This window comes from Podarcis vaucheri (assembly GCF_965113315.1).
Source record: "Podarcis vaucheri genome assembly, chromosome: 2".
NCBI classification, from domain to species: domain Eukaryota; kingdom Metazoa; phylum Chordata; class Lepidosauria; order Squamata; family Lacertidae; genus Podarcis; species Podarcis vaucheri.
This window is the reverse complement of record NC_138760.1, coordinates 132,269,873-132,291,071: the sequence shown is the minus strand read 5'-3', so window position 1 is coordinate 132,291,071 and position 21,199 is coordinate 132,269,873. Positions and strand designations below refer to the sequence as shown.

Sequence of the window (21,199 nt, the reverse complement as noted above, 5' to 3'; positions counted from 1 at the left end):
CTTGACAAATTCTTACTTTTGGGGTCTAACAGCTGTGTTTCCAATTTTGATTTTTCCACCTGAAAACCAATTTTTTAATCCAGATTATATGCCTCCATTATTTGATAATAATGGAGCCAATCACACACTTTGTTTTTTAGTTTTTCAAAACTCTGTAGTTTCAATCTATCTCCCTCTTGTTCCAATATTTCCCAATATTTCGGCCATTTGGCCTCCATATTGAGTTTTTTCTGAGATCTGAGCCTTCGCTTCCATTGGAGACAGCCACCTTGGAGTTTTATTTTCAAGCAAATCCTTATATCTTGTCCAAACATTAAACAAAGCTTTCCTGACAATATGATTTTTAAATGCTTTATGTGCTTTGACCTTATCATACCACAAATATGCATGCCATCCAAATACATTATTGAAACCTTCTAAGTCCAGCACGTCAGTGTTTTCAAGAAGCAACCATTCTCCCAGCCAGCAAAAAGCGGCTGATTCATAATAAAGTTTAAAGTCTGGCAGGGCAAATCCACCTCTTTCTTTAGCATCTGTTAATATCTTAAATTTTATTTGAGGTTTCTTGCCCTGCCAGACAAATCTAGAAATATCTCTCTGCCACTTCTTGAAACAATCCATTTTATCAATAATTTGCAATGCTTGAAACAAAAACAGCATTCTAGGCAATACATTCATTTTTATCGCAGCAATTCGGCCCAGCATTGATAACTTCAATTTGACCATATTTCTAAACCCTTTTTCACTTCCGTCCAACATTTTTCATAGTTATCCTTAAATTCACATTTTTAGCTGTCATATTAACCCCTAACTATTTCACTTTCTTAACCAATGTTAATCCTGTCTCTTTCTGGAACCTCTCTCTCTCAATCCCTGTTAGGTTTTTCTCTAGCACCTTAGTTTTCATTTTGTTCAGCTTAAAACCTGCTACCTGGCCAAATTCTTGAATTACTTCCAGTACTCTTTTAGTACTAGACTCTGGCTCCTGTAATGTCAATACCAAATCATCAGCAAATGCTTTCAACTTGTACTGTTTAGCTCCGACTTGTATACCTTTAACCAATTGGTCCCTTCTAATCATATTTAAAAGGACCTCCAGGACCGATATGAAAAGCAATGGAGAGATTGGGCAACCTTGTCATGTTCCTTTCTCTATCTTAAATTCTTCTGTCACTACATTGTTCACAATTAACTTAGCCTTTTGTTCTGAATAAATTGCACCTATACCATTTTCAAACCCTTGACCAACCCCCATCCCTTGTAGATTTTTCTTCATGAAGCTCCAAGAAATGTTGTCAAAGGCTTTCTCTGCGTCCACAAATATAAAAACTGCTTTAGTGTTGATATTCACTTGTAATTTCTCTTAAAATATTAATTATGTTCCTTGTATTGTCAGACAAATGTCTGCCCGGGAGAAAGCCCGCTTGATCTTTATGAATTTCTTCTGCTAACACCTTTATTAATCTTTTAGCCAAAATATGTGCAAAAGTTTTATAATCCACATTGAGCAAAGATATGGGGCAGTAGTTCTTAAACTGTGTCTTTTCAGATTCTATTTTCGGTATAAGTGTAATATAGGCTTCCTTCCACAACACTGGTGCCCTTTTCCCTTCCAATATTTCATTACAGACTTCCTTTAAAGGTTGTACTAGCCATTCTTTCATGGATCTATAATATCTTGAAGTCAAACCATCCGGTCCTGGTGATTTACCTAATTGCATGTTCTGAATGGCCCTTTCTACCTCCTGATCCGTTATTTTGTAGTTCAACATTAACTTGTTTTCTTGAGAGATTTTTTGTAATCCATTTATTTTCAAAAAGCAGTCAATGTCTATTTCTTTCTGCATCTCCTGTGTATATAGTTGTTTAAAATACCTCTGGAAGCACTTTCTTATCTCCACTGGATTCTGTATATTCTTTCCTTCCACTTCCAAGTTTGTAATAGTATTGAGTTTTTGTCTTTTTTTCATTTGCCAAGCCAGTAGTTCCCCGCATTTATTTGCCGATTCAAACGTCTTTTGTCTCATCTGTTTAATTTTCCATTCTATTTCCTGATTCATCAATTTTGTATATTGTACTTGATATAGCTTTATCTATTTCAGGATCTCCTGCAACTTTGGTTTCACTCTGAATTTCTTTTCTCCTTCCTTTATTTTCTCCAGAATTTTATCTTTTTTCTCATTTTGGAGTCTCTTCTTGATTGCATTCTGTTGTATCAAGAAACCTGTCATAACCGCTTTGCTTGCGTCCCAAATTACTCTTTTTTTCAACCGTGGTGTTCATATTTATCTCGAAATAGTCTCTCAAGATTTTTTGGGCCTTCTTGGTCACTTCTTCATTTCTAAACAAAGTGTCATTCATCCTCCATCTAAAGGAACCAATTGGTGTTAGTTTCATTTCCATCTTCACAGCATTATGGTCGGAACAAGTTTTAGGGCAAATTTCCACTTTTCTGATCTTTGGAGCCAGCCCTCTAGTTGCCCAGATTTGGTCAATTCTTGTCCATGTCATTTTAGCCTCAGAGAAGAAAGTTCCCTCTCTTCCCAGAGGGTTCTTCAATCTCCAAGTGTCAATTAAGTCCAAATTGTCAGTCATGTCAAAGAAAGATTTTGGTAATCTTCCATCCTTGGTGACTACCTGTCTCTGTGCCTTATCCATATTTGTAGAAACCACTCCATTCACGTCCCCCATCAAAATTACATTGTAATCCATATATCCAGTTACAGATAGGTAGCCGTGTTGGTCTGCCATAGTCAAAATAAAAAAATTCCTTCCAGTAGCACCTTAAAGACCAACTAAGTTAGTTCTTGGTATGAGCTATCGTGTGCATGCACACTTCTTCAGATACATATAGTCCAACAGAGTCTCATGCAGCTTCTTAAAGAATTCCGATTTTCCCTCATTTGGTGCATAAATGCCTACAATTAGAAATTTCTCTCCTTGTGATTGAATTTCAATTGCCACAAGACTTCCTTGATCGTCTTTAAATATAAATTTCGGTGATAGGCTCTCCTTTGCATAGATTACTACTCCTCTTTTTTAAACTTTGTCTGATGAAATAAATTCTGGTCCCAATCTTTTATTACTCAGAATTTTCCTATGTAGCCTAGTCACATGTGTTTCTTGTAGGCAAATCAAGTCCAACTGTTCCTTTTTCAATAAATGAAAGGCTCTGCGTCTTTTCTCGGGATAGTTACAACCATTAATGTTCCAGCTTAATATTTGCAGTACCATGATGTGGTTACTTTGATTTTCCTCCAAGTGCACCCTGTAGTTGCTCTTCTTCTGTTGGTTTCACTAAATTGTCCAGTCCATAGGATAGGTTTGCTACATCCAGTATTGGTGATTCTTTTTCCAGCGCTTTTTGTTCTAGTCCTCTATCAAGTGGTCTTCTGTCCGATACTCCTGGCTTTTGCCCCAGCTCCTTCTGTAAATCGTCTCCGTGCTTGTCCAAAAATTTAGCTTTATCTTCCACTGATTTTATCTTTATCTTCTTTCCTCTGAACTTGAAGGATAGGCCTTGGGGGAATTCCCACCTGAAGTTGATTTTGTTCTTTCTCAATAAGCCAACCAGGTCACTGTAGTCCAACCTAAGATCCAAAAGATATTTCGGAATGGCCTTAAAGATCTCTACTCTTGACTGTAGTATTACCAGAGGGTTCTGATAGTGGCAGCCCAAAATTTTGTCTCTTTCTTCTTTAGATCGGAGGGTAATCAAACAGTCTCTTATTCTATTCTTCTTTTTCCTCCCTCCTCTTCCGAGTCTAAAGGCAGTCACAATTTTAAAATCATCTTGATCCAATTGCAAGTCCCAAAAATCAGCAAATTCCTGAGTAAGAAGGTCTATCAAACTGTCCTTCTCCACCTCCACATGAACATTTCCAATCTCTCCACCAAAGACCAAAAACCATGTGACACTCAGCCCACCATTATTCACCACCAGCTCTCCAGATGACACACCCCTCCCTAACATTACACTGCATCTTGTATTCTACTATTTTAAGATGTTACCCGCATTACTTTCCGTACTCCTTACATTTAAAGTGTTTCACCCATGTGAATTTGTTGATGAATTTTATAGTGTCCACTTCGACAGAAGCTCTTTCCACACTCTGTACATTTAAATGGTTTCTCCCGTGTGAGTTTGATTATGTATTCTAAGGTTTTCACTTCAACTGAAGCTCTTTCCACACTCTATGCAGTCAAATGGTTTTTCCCGTGTGTGTTCGTTGATGTCGTTTACAGTGTCCACTATGATTGAAGCTCTTTCCACACTCTATACATTCAAATGGTTTTTCCCCTGTGTGAGTTCGTTGATGTTGTCTTAAGTGTCCACTTTGACTGAAGCTCTTTCCACACTCTATACATTTAAATGGTTTCTCCCCTGTGTGAGTTCGCTGATGTTTTCTAAGGGTTTCACTTAGATTGAAGCTCTTTCCACACTCTATACATTCAAATGGTTTTTCCCCTGTGTGAGTTTGATGATGTAGTCGGAGTTTCCCACTATCAGCAAAGCTCTTTCCACACTCTATACATTCAAATGGTTTTTCCCCTGTATGAGTTCGCTGATGTACTTTATAGTGTCCACTTTCATTGAAACTTTTACCACACTGCATACATTTAAACGGTTTCTCCCCTGTGTGAGTTTGATGATGTTGTTGAAGTTTCTCACTTTGACTGAAGCTCTTTCCACACGCTATACATTCAAATGGTTTCTCCATTGTGTGAGTTTGTTGATGTAGTCTATAGTGTCCACTTTGACTGAAGCTCTTTCCACACTCTATGCATTTAAATGGCTTTTCCCCTGTGTGAGTTTGTTGATGTAGTCTATAGTGTCCACTTTGACTGAAGCTCTTTCCACACTCTATACATTCAAATGGTTTTTCCCCTGTATGAGTTCGCTGATGTACTTTATAGTGTCCACTTTTATTAAAACTTTTACCACACTGCATACATTTAAACAGTTTCTCCCCTGTGTGAGTTCGATGATGTTGTTGAAGTTTCTCACTTTGACTGAAACTCTTTCCACACTCTATACATTTAAATGGTTTCTCCACTGTGTGAGTTCGTTGATGTAGTCTATAGTGTCCACTTTGACTGAAGCTCTTTCCACACTCTATACATTTAAATGGTTTTTCCCCTGTGTGAGTTCGTTGATGTTCTCTATAGTGTCCACTATCACTGAAGCTCTTTCCACACTCCATGCATCTGAATGGTTTCTCCGCTGTGTGAGTTAGATGATGCCGTTGAAGTTTCCAACTATTAGAGAAGCTCTTTCCACACTCAATACATCTGAATGGTTTCTCCCCTGTGTGAGTTCGCTGATGTATTCTAAGGTTTCCCCTTAGACTGAAGCTCTTTCCACACTCTATACATTCAAATGGTTTTTCCCCTGTGTGAGTTCGTTGATGTTGTCTTAAGTGTCCCCTTTGACTGAAGCTCTTTCCACACTCTATACATTCAAATGGTTTCTCCCCTGTGTGAGTTCGATGATGTTGTCGAAGTTTCCCACTATGAGAGAAGCTCTTTCCACACTCTATACATTCAAATGGTTTCTTCATTATTCCTTTTGAATTTACAGATGCCCCCCCAGAACTCTTGCCTGTCTTCTCCATCGTCTGCTTCAGAGTGCAGGGAGACAAAATCCTGCTGGTGTATCAAGGGAGAGAACAAAGGAATATGACACACATCAAGTTCAATTGCCACTCATTCCAATTACTATTTATAATTATGATGTGCCACCTGACCTCGTTCCCGTTTTCTGACACTGGACTATCCTAGTGTAAATTCTCTGCCCAGGCCTCTCTCACTGTCCTTTCTCCATTTGCCTCACTCCTGGGCGTACCTCCTCTATTTCAATGCGGAATCTGTGTCACACTGAAGAAGCTCAATACTAAACATCAATATATAACTGTACTTAATGGAAACTTCAGCCTTCCATATTTAGCACTGATTCATTCATAGGATGAAGCTATTACAGTGGTGCCTCACAAGACAAAATTATTTTGTTCCGCAAGTCTCTTCGTCTTGCGGTTTTTTCGTCTTGCGATGCACGGTTTCCCATAGGAATGCATTGAAAATCAATTAATGCGTTCCTAGGGAAACCGCCTTCAGACCAGGTCCCCGGACCTCTTCTGAAGGCTGGGGGGGGGACAAGGGCTTTTCTTCCCACCTCCAGCATTTTAAAAAACGCTGCTGGCGGGCGGCATTTTAAAATCGCCCTGGGACAGCGGAGGACTTCTCCGCTGTCCGGGGCGATTTAAAAGCCCCTGGGAAGGCAGGCAGGGGGGACAAAGACTTTTGCCCCCCGCCAGCCTTCAGAAGGTGTTCCCGCCCCCCGCCCCACTTCGGAGCACCGTTCTGAAGCGGGGCGGTGGGGGAAGGTGTTCCCGCCCCCCCCGCCTGCTTCGGAGCACCGTTCTGAAGCGGGGCGGTGGGGGAAGGTGTTCCTGCCCCCCCGCCCCGCTTCGGAGCACCGGGAGAAGCGATCTCCCCGCCGCCCCTTGCTTCAAAAGAGAAGACCCGCTGTCCCCGAGGCAAGCTTCGTTTTGTGAAGCAAGCCCATAGGGAAATTCGTCTTGCAAGGCAACTCGAAAACAAAAAAACCTTTCGTTTTGCGAGTTTTTCGTCTCGCGAGGCGTTCGTCTTGTGGGGTACCACTGTAGTTTTATTGCTGGAGACACAAATTTATTCCTGAGATATCAAATACATTAATAGTATTATGTCATGGGGTGTTGGGGCTGGGAAAGTACCTCTTGTGGGAGACATATAGGGCTCCTTCTGGGATGATTGGTCCACCATTAATCCCCAACCTGTACTCTCACCTGTGGGTCCTAGAAGCTGTCAGCATGCAACAGCACACACAACCCAGGAAAAGCTTTGACAGGCCAACTAAACCAGTTAAGGATAACTGATGGGTCTCAATCCCTTGGTGAGTCGGGGACTTTCACTGCATGCGATCACAGGCTCTGGCACATTGAGCAGACGAGACCAATAGTGACTCCAACAGTCAAGCAGGTGGTTTATGCAAGTGCCGTAGAGGGAAGTGAGGGGCTCATCAACCTGGGAAGGGAGGCCAAGCAGCAGAAGGAAAACTCTGATTCTAAACCTCTGCTGCCTTGCGTGAATATCTTCAGGAAAAGAAGAGGCTAAGCAGTAAACGCTACACGAATCGGGAGTGGAGTCCTTAAGATGATTGTGTTGGAGTGTTGTGGGTATCAAGGAGTTAACACTAAGCTAAGTGGAAATGTTGACTCAGTTTCATGTGGTGAGTCAGCATCCCAAGAGATGGTGCGCTGCCTAATGGGTCTATAGCCAGCTAGTATACAGAGGTATGCTTGACTTCTCCACACTGGCTTCTCCCCCGTATGGAGGAAGGCTCGTTTATGGTACTTTATGATGCTGCAGGACTGCAGCTGGAATAAAGCCCTCCTTGAATCATAGAATCATAGAGTTGGAACAGACCACAAGGGCCATCGAGTCCAACCCCCTGCTAAGCAGGAAACAAAATACAGCTGGACTCCTGAGTGCTTTATATGGAGCTTCTATCGGTCCAAATACATTGCAACATGTTGGATGGAGTCTTTGTACGCCTCCTTCCGGTAACTCCTAGGGCCAAGCTGGGGCCAAAAATCTTACTCTGCTTCCCTTTGGACCATATCAAGAAGGTTGAGAAGGTAGGGCTGCCATAGGTCTGCTCCCCCCCGGGAATCGAGGAGGATTTTCACAAGATCGGCAAAAGGTCCACCCAGACGTCTGGCAAGGCTGCCGTTTCTTGTGAGGAGAACCAGAACTTACAGGGTTAAACAGTTCTGTGTGACCGTCTCACATCTTGAGGCCTGGTTTTGTTCACATACGGGAATCTTTCTTTGCGTGTGAGTTACTTTCGCTTTTAGCTGTTGAGCCGGAGAGAATGTCCGCCCGATCTCTGGGGTGATTTATGATGTTTTTTCTGTACATAATAAAGCCTTCTTAGATTAAGCAAGAAGCCTGTGTACAGACTGGGATTTATCACCCACACAAGGCAAAACCACTGCTGCAATACTCCATTACATTCCGAAGATTTCTATGGTGGGAAACATCAGGAAAGCTCAAAAGCTGTTTTTTGGGGGGAGAATTTGTATTTTTAAAAAGCTCAACAACTCTGTCCGGATTTTTGCATTTTTAAACAGGGCCACCCTGCTGGAGAAGATGGCCTTGTCGTGTAGGCAGCCCAGGACCTCCACACACACTGCCCTGTATTCTGCGGGGGTCACATCTGTGCTTCTAACACCCCTGTTTGACTTCAACCTCATGGAGACTCTACATTGTGTCTCGAGGCAGATGGATGTCAACAAAAGGGGGTGGAAGGACAGAATCTGACTTTTGAGAGAGGAGGTGCAGTCAGAGATGCTTCCACCAGAAGAGAGCCTGAGGGGGGAAACCATCGTTAGATGACATTTAGGACCCCTGCCTCCATTTCTCAGCCTGAATTGTAACTCAGAATCTTGATTGTAACTCAGTTCAGAACCTTCAGATCTATCCTCTGGTTGGCCGTCTTCTGGAATATAAACCAGACCTCTTTGAGGGTATCATCCAGACCTTCACTTAGTGTGGGCACCTTGGATTTGGAGTCTAGGTATCAATCATAATCCCTGAAAACATGTCTCAGTGACCCTTGGTATCTATACCCACCTTGACCTCCCAGGTGAGTCTGAGCTCCTAGAGGAACCATCTATGGTGAGGTGCGACACCTCTGGCCCTCCAGATGTGGTTGGACTCAAAGCACCATCAGCCCAAGCAAGGATGGCCAACGACCAGGGATGATGGGAGTTCTACTGGAACAGCATCTGGAGGGACACACTTTCTCCATCTTCCTCCTCCTCTGAAAAAGCTAAATATCTGTATTGTTTCCTCCTTCCTCCGTGATGTGTAACATCTTCCTGATACACTCCAAGCAACTGCACACATTCCCTAATCCTGCACCATTTACTTCCTGAGGCGGCTCCATTGTGTCCACCTTCTCAGAACCACCCACCATTTCAGTAGCACTCCTTCAGTTACCAGCTATTACTCTCCCTCCCCCTACGGAGGAATTATTCATCTGAATCCCAGGGGCTGGGAGTCCTGAGTGGGGAGACAGCTGTTGGCCCTGCTGGGGGGTTCTCCTTGGCTGGTCCTTGTGAGAAGAGGATGATGGACGAGGTTGGCCCTGATCCTAATCCAGCAGCACTTTTCTCATGTTCTCGCAAACTGAAACGAGACCTACAAAGATACAGTCTCCCAGGCAAGAGGAACGACATACCTCTCAAAGTCTCTGTATTTTTCTGTTTCAAGGAAGAAGTTGAGCTCAGACTTGCAGATCAGTGTCTCCCCTGTGCGGAATAAGTAAAACGGAAGTGCCATTTACATCACTGGAAAAGTATTCAATAATATTCATGTGTTGAAGAAAGTCTAACAAAGTAGCTGGTGTCCCATTAAGGGCTAATAAAAGTATTATGGCCTCAGCATTTGTGGGCTGCAGGCTGAGGGTATGGACTGTGGACCAGGAAGACTCGCAATCTCCATTATCCTGAGAGTCTCTTTGTAGATTTTGCATAATTATTTTGGAATTCCTACCGCAATATCGGTTCATGAAAAGTTACGGATGGAGTAAATTACACGGTTGCTGTAAACTATCATCCCAAACACAAACTCTCACTCACATACTGTCTGTAAATTTGGCAATCTCACACCCCTTGCCTACAATACTGGCAATTCCAGGCCTGCAGATGCACAGCCCTGGGTGTAGAGCCTCCAGCCACAGGTATTGTCTACCGTGGAAATGCCCGAGATTGGGGCGGATTATGGATCTTTGGATGCTGATAGATTGTATCTCAGTTTGTAACCCACTCTGACATTGCCTACAAAAAATATAAGTACAGTGGTACCCCGCTAGATGAATGCCTCGCTAAACGAAAAGCGCACAAGACGAAAGGGCTTTCCGATTTTTTTTCTGCTTCCCAAGATGAATTTTTCTATGGGGTTGTCTTGCAAAACGAAATTTTTGGGGGGGTCTTGCATTTATTTTGTCTTTTCTGAAAGCCGCTAAGCCGCTTATCTGCAAATTGCCGCTTATCCGCTAATAGCCGCTAAGCCGCTTATCTGTCAATTACCGCTTATCCGCTAAGCCTTTGATAGCGGTGCTCCGCAAGACGAAAAACCCTGCAAGATGAAGTCACCCACAGAACAGATTAATTTCATCTTGCGGGGCACCACTGTAATAGAAATGCCTTCTGGATATACATATATATAAACCCTGAAAGCCTTTCTATAGCATCCTTCTCCCATATTCCTAGATTGGTATATATACATCATCAGCACCACCACCATCGATTAACCATGCAGTGGAAACACTTAAGAATGGGAGTCTGAGAGAGAGGAAGAGGTATCTGGCTACTTCCTGGGAGGGGCTTCCAGAAGCAAAGAGCCGCTTTGGAGAAGGCCTTCTCCTCCCTCCTCCCCCTCAGGACCTTCCAGCTTTTTCTCTCTTCTCCTCTCCAAGGTGGACCAAGGGTTTGACTATTTGGAAAACTCAGCAGTGGCCAGAGGATTGGAAAAGAACAGTCTGCATCCCAATCCCAAAGAAGGGCCATGCCAAAGAATGCTCCAACTACCGCACAATTGCACTCATTTCACACACTAGCAAGGTTATGTTTAAAATTCTACAAGGAAGGCTCAAGCAGTATGTGGACCGAGAACTCCCAGAAGTGCAAGCTGGATTTAGAAGAGGCAGAGGAACCAGAGACCAAATTGCAAACATGCACTGGATTATGGAGAAAGCTAGAGAGCTCCAGAAGGACATCTACTTCTGCTTCATTGACTATGCAAAAGCCTTTGACTGTGTCGACCACAGCAACTATGGCAAGTTTTTAAAGAAATGGGAGTGCCTGATCACCTCATCAGTCTCCTGAGAAATCTCTATGTGGGACAAGAAGCTACAGTTAGAACTGGATATGGAACAACTGATTGGTTTAAAATTGGGAAAGGAGTACAAGGCTGTTTATTGTCTCCCTGCTTATTTAACTTATATGCAGAATTCATCATGCAAAAGGCTGGGCTGGATGAATCCCAAACCGGAATTAAGATTACCGGAAGAATTATCAACCACCTCAGATATGCAGATGACACAACCTTGATGGCAGAAAGTGAGGAGGAATTAAAGAACCTTTTAATGAGGGTGAAAGAGGAGAGTGCAAAATATACTCTGAAGCTCAACATCCAAAATACCAAGATCATGGCCACTGGTTCCATCACCTCCTGGCAAACAGAGTTGGACACGACTAAACAACAATAACAACAAAAACGAAGATCATGGCCACTGGTTCCATCACCTCCTGGCAAACAGAGTTGGACACGACTAAACAACAATAACAGCAATGCAGCCGAGGATCAGTGGGGAGAGGACTGAGCTTCCAGGGAGGAAAGGGTGGGGGAATCAGTGGACCCCCCCCCTTATCAGGCAGAGTGGGCAGAAGGGAGAAGCCAAGGCAGACCCACCACCCGAGATTCCTCCTCCAGCGCCCAAGGATGGAGACATCTCTCCAAAAGGAAGAGTCTTCCTCCCTCCCTCTCTGCTCGGCTGGCCTCCTATCCCCCAGGGATGCTGCCATTCCTCCCTCAGCCCCCCATCTTCCTCTGCCCTCCTCCCTCCGTCCCACAGTCTCCCCTGCGCCCAGAAACCCCCTTGGCATCGCTCACCCCTCGCCCTCCGCGCCGCATCTCTCCCGGGCGCGCCAACCTCTCCATCCGGAGGGGCCTCCCAAGACGGAGATGGGGGGGAGAGGGGGGGTCTCTATCCAGGCCTATTTCACTTCCTTTAACCCTTTCATGGACTCCGCTCCTGCGCCTTGAGGGATTCCTGCCAGGGGGGAACGGCAGAGGGCGGGGGGCGTCATGTTTGGGTCCTGGGTTCAAATCCAACCCTGCTTGGGGACGGGGGTCTTCGTGGGGACCCCCTTGGTGGGCATCACGTTTCAGTTCAGGCAAGAGAGCCCGGGGGGGTGCAGGGCAGTTCAGCCTCGCTTGAGCCCCCGGGGAAAAGAGACGCGTGTGGAGGGGGGGGCGCTGCAAAGGAGAGGGCAGCTGGATTGCATGGATCGGGGGCCTTGAGCACCTCCTGGACCCCCAGGGAAAAGAAACATGGGGGGGGGGCTCCAAAGGAGATCCTGCCACGCAATCCCTGCAGGTGTTGGGCCCCCCTTCGCAGCAGGATTGCGGGGATCGGAGCCCCTGCTTATGAGGCCCAGGAGGGGGGGGCTTTTTTGCGGGGAGGGGGGAAACGAGGCTGCATTTCCCCCGAGTCAAAGACCCGATTGGGGACCTTTGCGTCCCCACAAAGACATCCTCAACGGCGCCCTGCTGGAGGCGTCACCTGGTGCAAAAAAGCAACCACCCCCCGCCTGGCTACCCCCATAGCTATGGCTCTGTTTCCGGGAGGGGTCTCTGTCTTTCCCTCTTCCCCCTAAATCGCCCCCTTTCCCACGCAGCCTCTTTACCCCTTTGTCCTCTCTGGACCTCCGCCTCCCTTGCTCGCTGTTCCGGGTTCCTTCCCCGCAATAGAAAGCGGAGTAGGGGGGGGGTGAGGGGAACCAGTCAACCCACACCCCTCCTCCCCTTCGGGAAACCTCCCACTTTCCGCTTTGCCCCCCCCCCCTGGAAACTTCCGCCCTAGAGACACTTCGGGTTCCTGGTCGCAGGCGCGCGCCTCTCGAGCTCCGTTGGCAGAGCAGCCCCTGCCTGTGTTGGGATGGAGACAGGAAGAGATGGCGCTGCCTTTGGCCTCCTGCTCTTGGGGCTCCGTCGGGAAAGGGCCCCCCCCTCCTCCCCCCAAGTCGCCTCTCTCCCCACAGCGGAGAGTGGAAATGGGGGGGGAGCGGGGGGCTTCCTATTTGTGTGTGAGCTGATGGATGGATGTTTCCCTCCACAGCAGGGTGGCAGCTGCACACTTATTCTTTCCTTATTTACTTTCGTTATTGTATCATTTCAGTAGAGTTAAGTTGAGGGTCTTAGGGAGACTCTTCCTGGCTCCTCAAAAAGGCCAGAAGAACAGGAAAGGCAGAACCCATGTCTGCTGAAGACTGGGCTAGGTAACAGGGAGGCAGTAATAAGACGCAGGGGCCGTGCTCATTTATTACAATTATTTGTATAGTTTAAATAATATACGTATATACGTATGTGTGACTATTATTACATATTTATCTATTTATTATTTATACCCTGCCCATCTTCCTGGGTTTCCCCAGCCACTTTGGGTGGCTCCCAACCAAATATTAAAAACACGATAAAACATCTTCCCTAAACTGGGCTGCCTTCATAAATATATATCAATATTTATTTGTTTTCCAGTGATTCTTTTTCCTATGTCTTTAGCAGTTGTCTTCCAAAAAGAGTGGAAACCCATGTTTGTGAAACCCTTGTGTACACAGTGGTCTGCTTGCAGGAAGACTCCCCAAAAGCACGATTGAAGAATTAGTTTATTATTATTATTATTATTATTATTATTATTAACCCCAGCCATTCTGGATGGCTTCCAACAGAATATTAAAAAATACATTAAAAAATAAATCATTAAAACCTTCCTTAAACAGAGCTGCCTTCAGATGTCTTCTAAACGTCAGATAGTTGTTTATTTATTTGATATATGATGGGAGGGCTTTCCACAGAGCGGGCGCCACTACTGAGACGGCCCTCTGCCTGGTTGCCTGTAACTTCGCTTCTCACAGTGAGGGAACCGCCAGTAGGCCCTCGGAGCTGGACCTCATTGTCCAGGCAAAATGATGGGGGTGGAGATGCTCCTTCAAGTCTACTGGGCTGAGGCCGTTTAGGGTTTAAAGGTCAGTACCAACACTTTGAATGGTGCTCGAAAACATACTGGGAGCCAATGTAGGTCTTTCAAGACTGGTGTTGTTATGTGGTCTTGGCCGCTTCCAGTCAACTGTCTAGCTGCCGCATTCTGGATTAGTTGTCGTTTCCAGGTCACCTTCAAAGGTAGCCCCACGTAGAGCGCATTGCAGTAGTCCAAGCGGGAGATAACTAGAGCATGCACCACTCTGGCGAGACAGTCTGCGGGCAGGTAGGGTCTCAGCCTACATACCAGATGCAGCTGGTAGACACTGCCATGGACACAGAATTGACGTGTGCCTCCAGGGACAGCTGTGAGTCCAAAATGACTCCCAGGCTGCACACCTGGTCCTTCAGGGGCACAGTTACCCCTTTCAGGACCAGGAATTATCCAATCTTGCCTGCCCTGTCCCCCCAAAACAGTGCATCTGTCTTGTCAGGATTCAACCTCAATCCATTAGCCGCCATACATCCTCCAACCGCCTCCAGGCACTCACACAGGACTTTCACCACCTTCACTGGTTCCGATTTGAAAGAGAGGTGGAACTGGGTATCCTCCGCATATTGATGAACACCCAGCCCACCCCCTTGAAGATCTCTCCCAGCGGCTTCATATTGATGTTAAAAAGCATGTGGAAGAGGACGGAACCCTGTGGCACCCCACAAGTGAGAGCCGAGAGGTCCAACACTCATCCCCCAACACCACCTTCTGGATACGAGTCAGGAGAAAGGAGCAGACCCACTGCATAACAGTGCTGCCAGCTCCCAGCTCCTCTATATGGTCCAGGAGGTTGTCGTGCTCAATGGTATTAAAGGCCTCTGAGAAATCCAGCAGAACTAGGAAACAGCTCTCACATTTGTACCTAGCCCACCAGAGATCATCGACCAGCACAATCAAGGCAGTTTCAGTCCCATAGTGAGGCCTGAATCCCGATTGGAAGGGATCCAAATGGTCCGCATCCTCCAGGTGTGCCTGGAGTTCTTCCACAACCACCCGCTCACTCACCTTGTCCAAGAATGGAAGATTTGAGCAGGATCTTCCCCTAAACCCAAAGGAAGCAGAAGCCCTGGGGCTGCCACATGGTGCCTCTGAGCGAAAATAGGCTCACGAGGAGACTTCTCTGGTACCTGCAGCCCCTCCTTCCCCGTCTCAGAAGTAGGATTAGAAGTAGCACCTTAAAGACCAACTAAGTTAGTTCTTGGTATGAGCTTTCGTGTGCATGCACACTTCTTCAGAACATGCATGCACACGAAAGCTCATACCAAGAACTAACTTAGTTGGTCTTTAAGGTGCTACTGGAAGGAATTTTTTTATTTTGACTATGGCAGACCAACACGGCTACCTATCCGTATCAATGACACTGTTTTTGTTCAGTTCTGTTAATTGATTTTGTGGAAACTTGCAGATTCTGGCTTCAAACAATTAACTCAAGGCAGTGTCAATTTACTCTTGGCAGAAAGCCAAGGTCTGCTTGACCTAGAAACTACTTACTCTGATTGGTTAACGACCAGCACTCAACTCTGTTATCTAGAAATGCTAGCACAGTTTGGGGTGTGTTAGGTGTGTTAGGAGAAGTGCTGTGTATGGTTAAGAGAGAGAAAGAAAGAAAGGATTTATTTTGCTTTGTTTTGTATGCAGAAACTCTGCTGGTTTTATTTTTCCTTTTAATAAATCCTGTAAATAGTTATTCTGAGTCTAGCTGACTAGTCATTACCACCTCGACTAGCTTCTTCGCTGTGCAGGAAAACTCTGCTACGTTTGGGCTAAAGCCAGTAGGGCTATGCCTGACAATTCAAAGTTCCATGAGGTTATGGGCATTGTGCTGCCAGCCTGAGTTGTGGTGGTGTCAGCATCAACGGTGTTGGTTCCAGTAGTTCCAGAAGTTGGTGTTCCTGTTGGTGCAGCAGATGGACACTGGCTGGTTCCTGACTGTTGTGAGCTGGTGACGCAGCGGACACAAGGACAACAGCTGCAGCGTGTGAGTGCTGGGTGCTGTGGTTCCTGTTTTCTCTCTCGGTGGTCGTGAGTAGCTGGTTCCGGGTTCCAGGGACATCGCTCTCAAGATGGCCTCACAACCAGTTCAGATGGCTTTTGAGCGTCTGAATGACTCCAATTACTTGCTGTGGTCGGAACGCATGCAGGCAGTGCTGCAGAGGGATCGTCTCTGGCAAGTGGTGAGTAAGTTTCCTACGAAGCCTGATGATGAAGACCTCGATAAAGACCAAAGAGCAAGGGCCACAATTGTCTTGGGGCTGGAAGATTCCCAGTTGCCGTATGTGAGGGGAATCAAGACAGCTAGAGGTGTGTGGCAAGCACTTAAAGAACTCCATGTGCGTGAGACAGCGGTTTCCAAGCTGTTCATTCGCAGGGCATTGTACAAGGCAATGTTACAGCCTGGGGTTACAATGCAGGAACACCTACACAGTTTACAGTTAAAGTTTGCTGCGCTACAGGAAAGAGACTGTGCATTAGACCAGCAGGAGAAGGCGGCTATTATTTTGAGTTCTCTCCCGGAAAGCTGGGATAATTTAGTTTTGTCTCTAGAAGGCATACAGGAGCGTGATTTATCAGTCAGTTACGTTACTGGGCGTTTGATTGAAGAATGGCAGAAGAGGCAAGAAAGGTCGTTGGCTGCAGAGACTTCTACTGGCGGGCGGTTTGGAAGGAGTTCTCATGCCGTGCCAGAGGTGAAGCAAAAGCAGCGTACTGGTGAGGAGTCAACGTTTGCTGTTAGGCGTTGTTTCCGATGTGGGTCTTCAGCGCATCTAAAACGACAATGTCCAGAGTTGGTCAAGTCTCAGTTGCCGGTGCAGGAGCAGAGACGAGATCAGCAGCAGCAGCAGCGTAAAAAGAAATTCTTCAAACAAAAACAGTCGGCTCAGCTGGTGACTGCCAAGGTCAAGATTGCTGATGAGAAACAAGCGGTCTGGGTGGTCGATTCGGGAGCGTCTCGCCACATCGTAAATTCAGATGAATTGTTTGTTTCCAAGAACTCAGCACAGCGCAGCCAGGTGGCTCTAGCAGACGGAAGTACTTCCGAAGTGATTTCGGGGGGTGCAGTTTTTGTTCCTTGTCTTCGTGAATGCCTGCAAAATGTACTTTGTGTGCCTTCATTAAGGAGCAATCTGATGTCTGTAGATTGTTTGCTAAAAGCTGGGTTTAAAGTGTATTTTGAAGGAGACAGTTGCATTATTAAGAAGGCTGGTGAGATTTTAGGCACTGCTAAGTCAGAGGGAGGTTTGTTTTGGCTTAAAGCAGGATCTCAAGTTGCAGCAGTAGTCAGTAAATCTCAGCCTGCAGTGAATAACAAAGCTATACATGACAACTGTGTGCACTTATTGCATAGGAAAATGGGGCATGCTTGCTGGAAAAGTGTACTAAAAATGTCTGAATTGGCTGATGGGGGTAATTTAAAGAGTTGTAACAAGTACCTTGATTGTAATGTTTGTAAAAAGGTTAAAACCCACAGAGTCTCTTACCCCAGAAGTGACAGAGTTAGTGAGTCACCGCTACAGCTGGTTCACATGGACGTAATTGGTCCATTTGCTGTAAGCAGGGGTGGAGCGCGCTTTTCACTAACAATTGTGGATGACGCCACACGCTACTCTTGGGTTTTTCCCATGAAGAATAAGGGTGATGTGTTCACTAAGTTTAAAGGCTGGGTGGCATCTGTGGAAAGATTTCTGTCCATTAAACTCAAAAGGATTCAGACGGACAGAGGTGGCGAATTTATGTCAAATGCCTTCAGAGATTGGTTAAAAAAGCGTGGCATTGGGCATAGAAAAACGAACGTTTTTTCCCCAGAGGAGAATGGCGTTGCAGAGCGAAAAAATAGATCTTTACAAGGTATGATGTTTGCCATGCTTGATGATGCTGATTTGCCCATGTCTTATTGGGGGGAGAGCATGCTCACCGCGTGTTATCTCCAAAATAGGCTCTTTCATCAAACAATAGGTACAACCCCGTACTTTAAATTGTTTCAGAAAAAACCCAAAATTGACCATTTGCATGTGTTTGGATCAAAAGCCTGGGTATTAATTCCAAAACAAATGAGAAAAAAGGGAGATCCTAAGACCAAACAGTTAGTGTTTGTGGGTTACCAGGAGCTGGGAAAAGGTTTCCGTTTTGCTGAAGGGACAAATGGCATTGTGATCTCCAGGAATGCCAGTTTTTGTGAACATAGTGGCTGGGAGAGACTACATGCCAATACTGAGGTTTGGTTTGAACCTTCCCAGGAGCTCCTTGACTCTGAAGGTAGACACAGAGAATCAGAGTCTGAGGGGGAGGAAAGTTCAGATAAGAGCTCTCAAGAAAGTGGAATTAGCCAGAGACCAGTTGCTAAGCAACAAAAGAGAGGTCGTAGTTCTGAGGAGGAAAGTGGGTCAGAAGAAAAATTTTCTCCTAGAAGGTCTAAAAGACATAACAAAGGAGTGCCTCCGGTGCGTTTTTCCCCAGATACTGCAAATGTGTTTAGTGTAATTGCAGAGCCCAAGAGTTTTCAGGAGGTGTTAAAGTTACCAAAAGAGGAGGCAGAGCTCTGGAAACAGGCAATGGAGGAAGAGATGTCTTCTCTGAATGAGCACAAGGTCTTTACACCAGTAGCAGCGCCTGAGGGGGCAAAGATTGTAGGCTGCAGGTGGGTGTACAAACTTAAACCTCTGGTGACAGGAGAGTACAAATACAAAGCTCGTTTAGTGGCTCAAGGATATTCTCAGAGGCCTGGAAAAGATTATGACGAAACTTTTTCCCCTACTGCTAAGGGGGACAGTGTAAGGCTGATTTTAACGCTTGGAGCAAAGAGAAAACTCCTGTTAAACCATTTTGATATCCAGACTGCATATTTACATGCATCAATATCAGAAGACCTGTATCTAGCCGAACCGCCTGGTTATGAGACAGGTTCCAATAGAGTGTTGAAATTAAACAAAGCTTTATATGGTCTTAAACAGGCTGCAAGATCTTGGAACAAGTGTTTCCATGAGGCCTTAGTGTCATTTGGTTTCAAGCAGAGTACAGCTGACAATTGTGTTTATGTACGTGGTACAGGCAGTGATCAAGAGTTTTGTCTGATTTATGTAGATGATGTATTGTATGCCTGTAAAACAGATAAACAAACTAAAAGGTTTGCCAAGCAATTGTCCAGTAAGTTCAAAGTGAAAGACTTAGGCCCGGTTAGGACATATCTAGGGTTGGAAGTGTGCTGGGCCCAAGATGGCAGCTGCCTAATTAGTCAGCAGAACAAAGTTAAACAACTACTGACTACGTACAGGATGCAGGATTGCAAAGGGGCAGCGGTGCCTATGGATCCAGGTTTCATAAAAACACTTCATATAGATGAGAGTCCTGAATTTGAACATCCTGATGTCTATCACTCTGTAATTGGAAGTTTATTGTATCTAGCACAGTGGTCCAGACCTGATATTAGCTACGCAGTAGGCATATTAAGTAGATTGGTCTCAAAACCCACACTAAATGCCTGGAAAGGGGTAAAACAAGTTCTGAGATATCTCAAACAGACAATTGACTATATGTTGCAATTAAATTCTTCCGAGGACGAAATGTTGAGTTGCTACTGTGATAGCGACTGGGGAAATTTGCCAGATAGAAAATCTGTCACAGGACTAGTCATAATGGTCGGTGGAGCTTTAATCAGCTGGCGGTCACGCAAGCAAGACATTGTAAGTGTGTCATCAACGGAGTACGCCGCATTGAGTGAATTGTGCAACGAGGTGATTTATTTCAAGCATTTGTTAGCAGATTTAAATGTAAATTGTGGAGAACCAGTACAAGTTTACATTGATAATCAGGCTTGTATAACCTTAAGTAAAACAGAGGGTTTCAAATCACGTTCTAAACATATCTCTGTAAAATACCAAAATGTACGTTGCTGTGTACAAGACAATATAATCACCTGTACTTATGTATCAAGTGAAGAAAATGTAGCAGATGTATTAACTAAACCATTGGCAAAGATAAAGAACAAGCAAATGTGCAAGGGTTTAGGTTTGCTGGAAAAATAATCCCCTACATAGGTGTTATTTGATGTTAATTGTCCAGCAGAATCTGTGAGGGGGTGTTCAGTTCTGTTAATTGATTTTGTGGAAACTTGCAGATTCTGGCTTCAAACAATTAACTCAAGGCAGTGTCAATTTACTCTTGGCAGAAAGCCAAGGTCTGCTTGACCTAGAAACTACTTACTCTGATTGGTTAACGACCAGCACTCAACTCTGTTATCTAGAAATGCTAGCACAGTTTGGGGTGTGTTAGGTGTGTTAGGAGAAGTGCTGTGTATGGTTAAGAGAGAGAAAGAAAGAAAGGATTTATTTTGCTTTGTTTTGTATGCAGAAACTCTGCTGGTTTTATTTTTCCTTTTAATAAATCCTGTAAATAGTTATTCTGAGTCTAGCTGACTAGTCATTACCACCTCGACTAGCTTCTTCGCTGTGCAGGAAAACTCTGCTACGTTTGGGCTAAAGCCAGTAGGGCTATGCCTGACAATTCAAAGTTCCATGAGTTTTCACATATTCCATGCGTCTACCAAGGCTGCTTTCAAGGTGTGTGGCAGATTTGCCCTGTTACTTTATTAAATGAGATGTCTCCCAAACTTCCCAAAGGCTTCTGGCTTAGTCCTACCGGACAAGAGAATTCCATGCCCTGCAAGCCTTTTCTGTACATGGCATACCCCAGACCTTAGCCCACTATATCCCACTATCAGTCTCCTGTTGTAACAATAACAATAACAATAATAATAAAAAAAATAATAAAAATTTTATTTATAGCCCGCTCTCCCCAGCCGAAGCCGGGCTCAGAGCGGACAACAACAATAAAAGCAACACAGTTCACATAAAATCACATGGTCGTCTTCCACTTCTGAACAGTGGTAGTTCATCAGTTTTCTTGAATTAAGCGAAATAATTTAAATTGGATTTGGCACAAATGTGCAATTAATTGCTGCTGCTGCTGCTGCTCTTAAATCTCCTCGTGCTATTCTCTTGCATATCGCTATCCTGAACGAGGCTTTCGGGGCACCCAGCCCGGTGGAAAAGTTTTAGGAAACGGCGGCGTAACCCTTGGCTTGCACCTCCCCACCCCCCCCACACACACACAAAAAAGCTACCAGCAAAAGCACAAAACGAGGGTCATTTGCAGAGGCGCCCCTTGCTGGTCGTCCCTGCAAGGGTTAAAGCCACGTGCTGCGAAGTCCTAGAGAGGGTTTTTTTGGGGGGAGAGGAAGAGGAGGAAATGAGATAGGGTTACGTCACTTCCTCCCTCCCCAACTCAGAGAGATAGAAGCAGAGAGAGAGGAAGGAAGAGGTGGGTGGGGTCTCGGGTGAGTTT

General features: G+C 45.1%; 1 protein-coding gene across 1 annotated transcript in view; it reads right to left on the bottom strand.

The window, feature by feature from the left end:
• Positions 1-236: 236 nt before the first annotated feature.
• The window catches only part of LOC309525778 (uncharacterized protein), a 242,351-nt gene continuing 221,388 nt past the window's right edge, over positions 237-21,199 (bottom strand). The window contains exons 4-5 of the mRNA XM_082211320.1: positions 9,284-9,353; positions 237-5,646 (exon numbers count right to left, since the gene is read on the bottom strand). Coding sequence (XP_082067446.1) covers positions 4,203-5,646; positions 9,284-9,353 — 1,514 coding nt within the window. The 3' untranslated portion in view covers positions 237-4,202. The remainder of the gene's footprint in view (positions 5,647-9,283; positions 9,354-21,199) is intronic.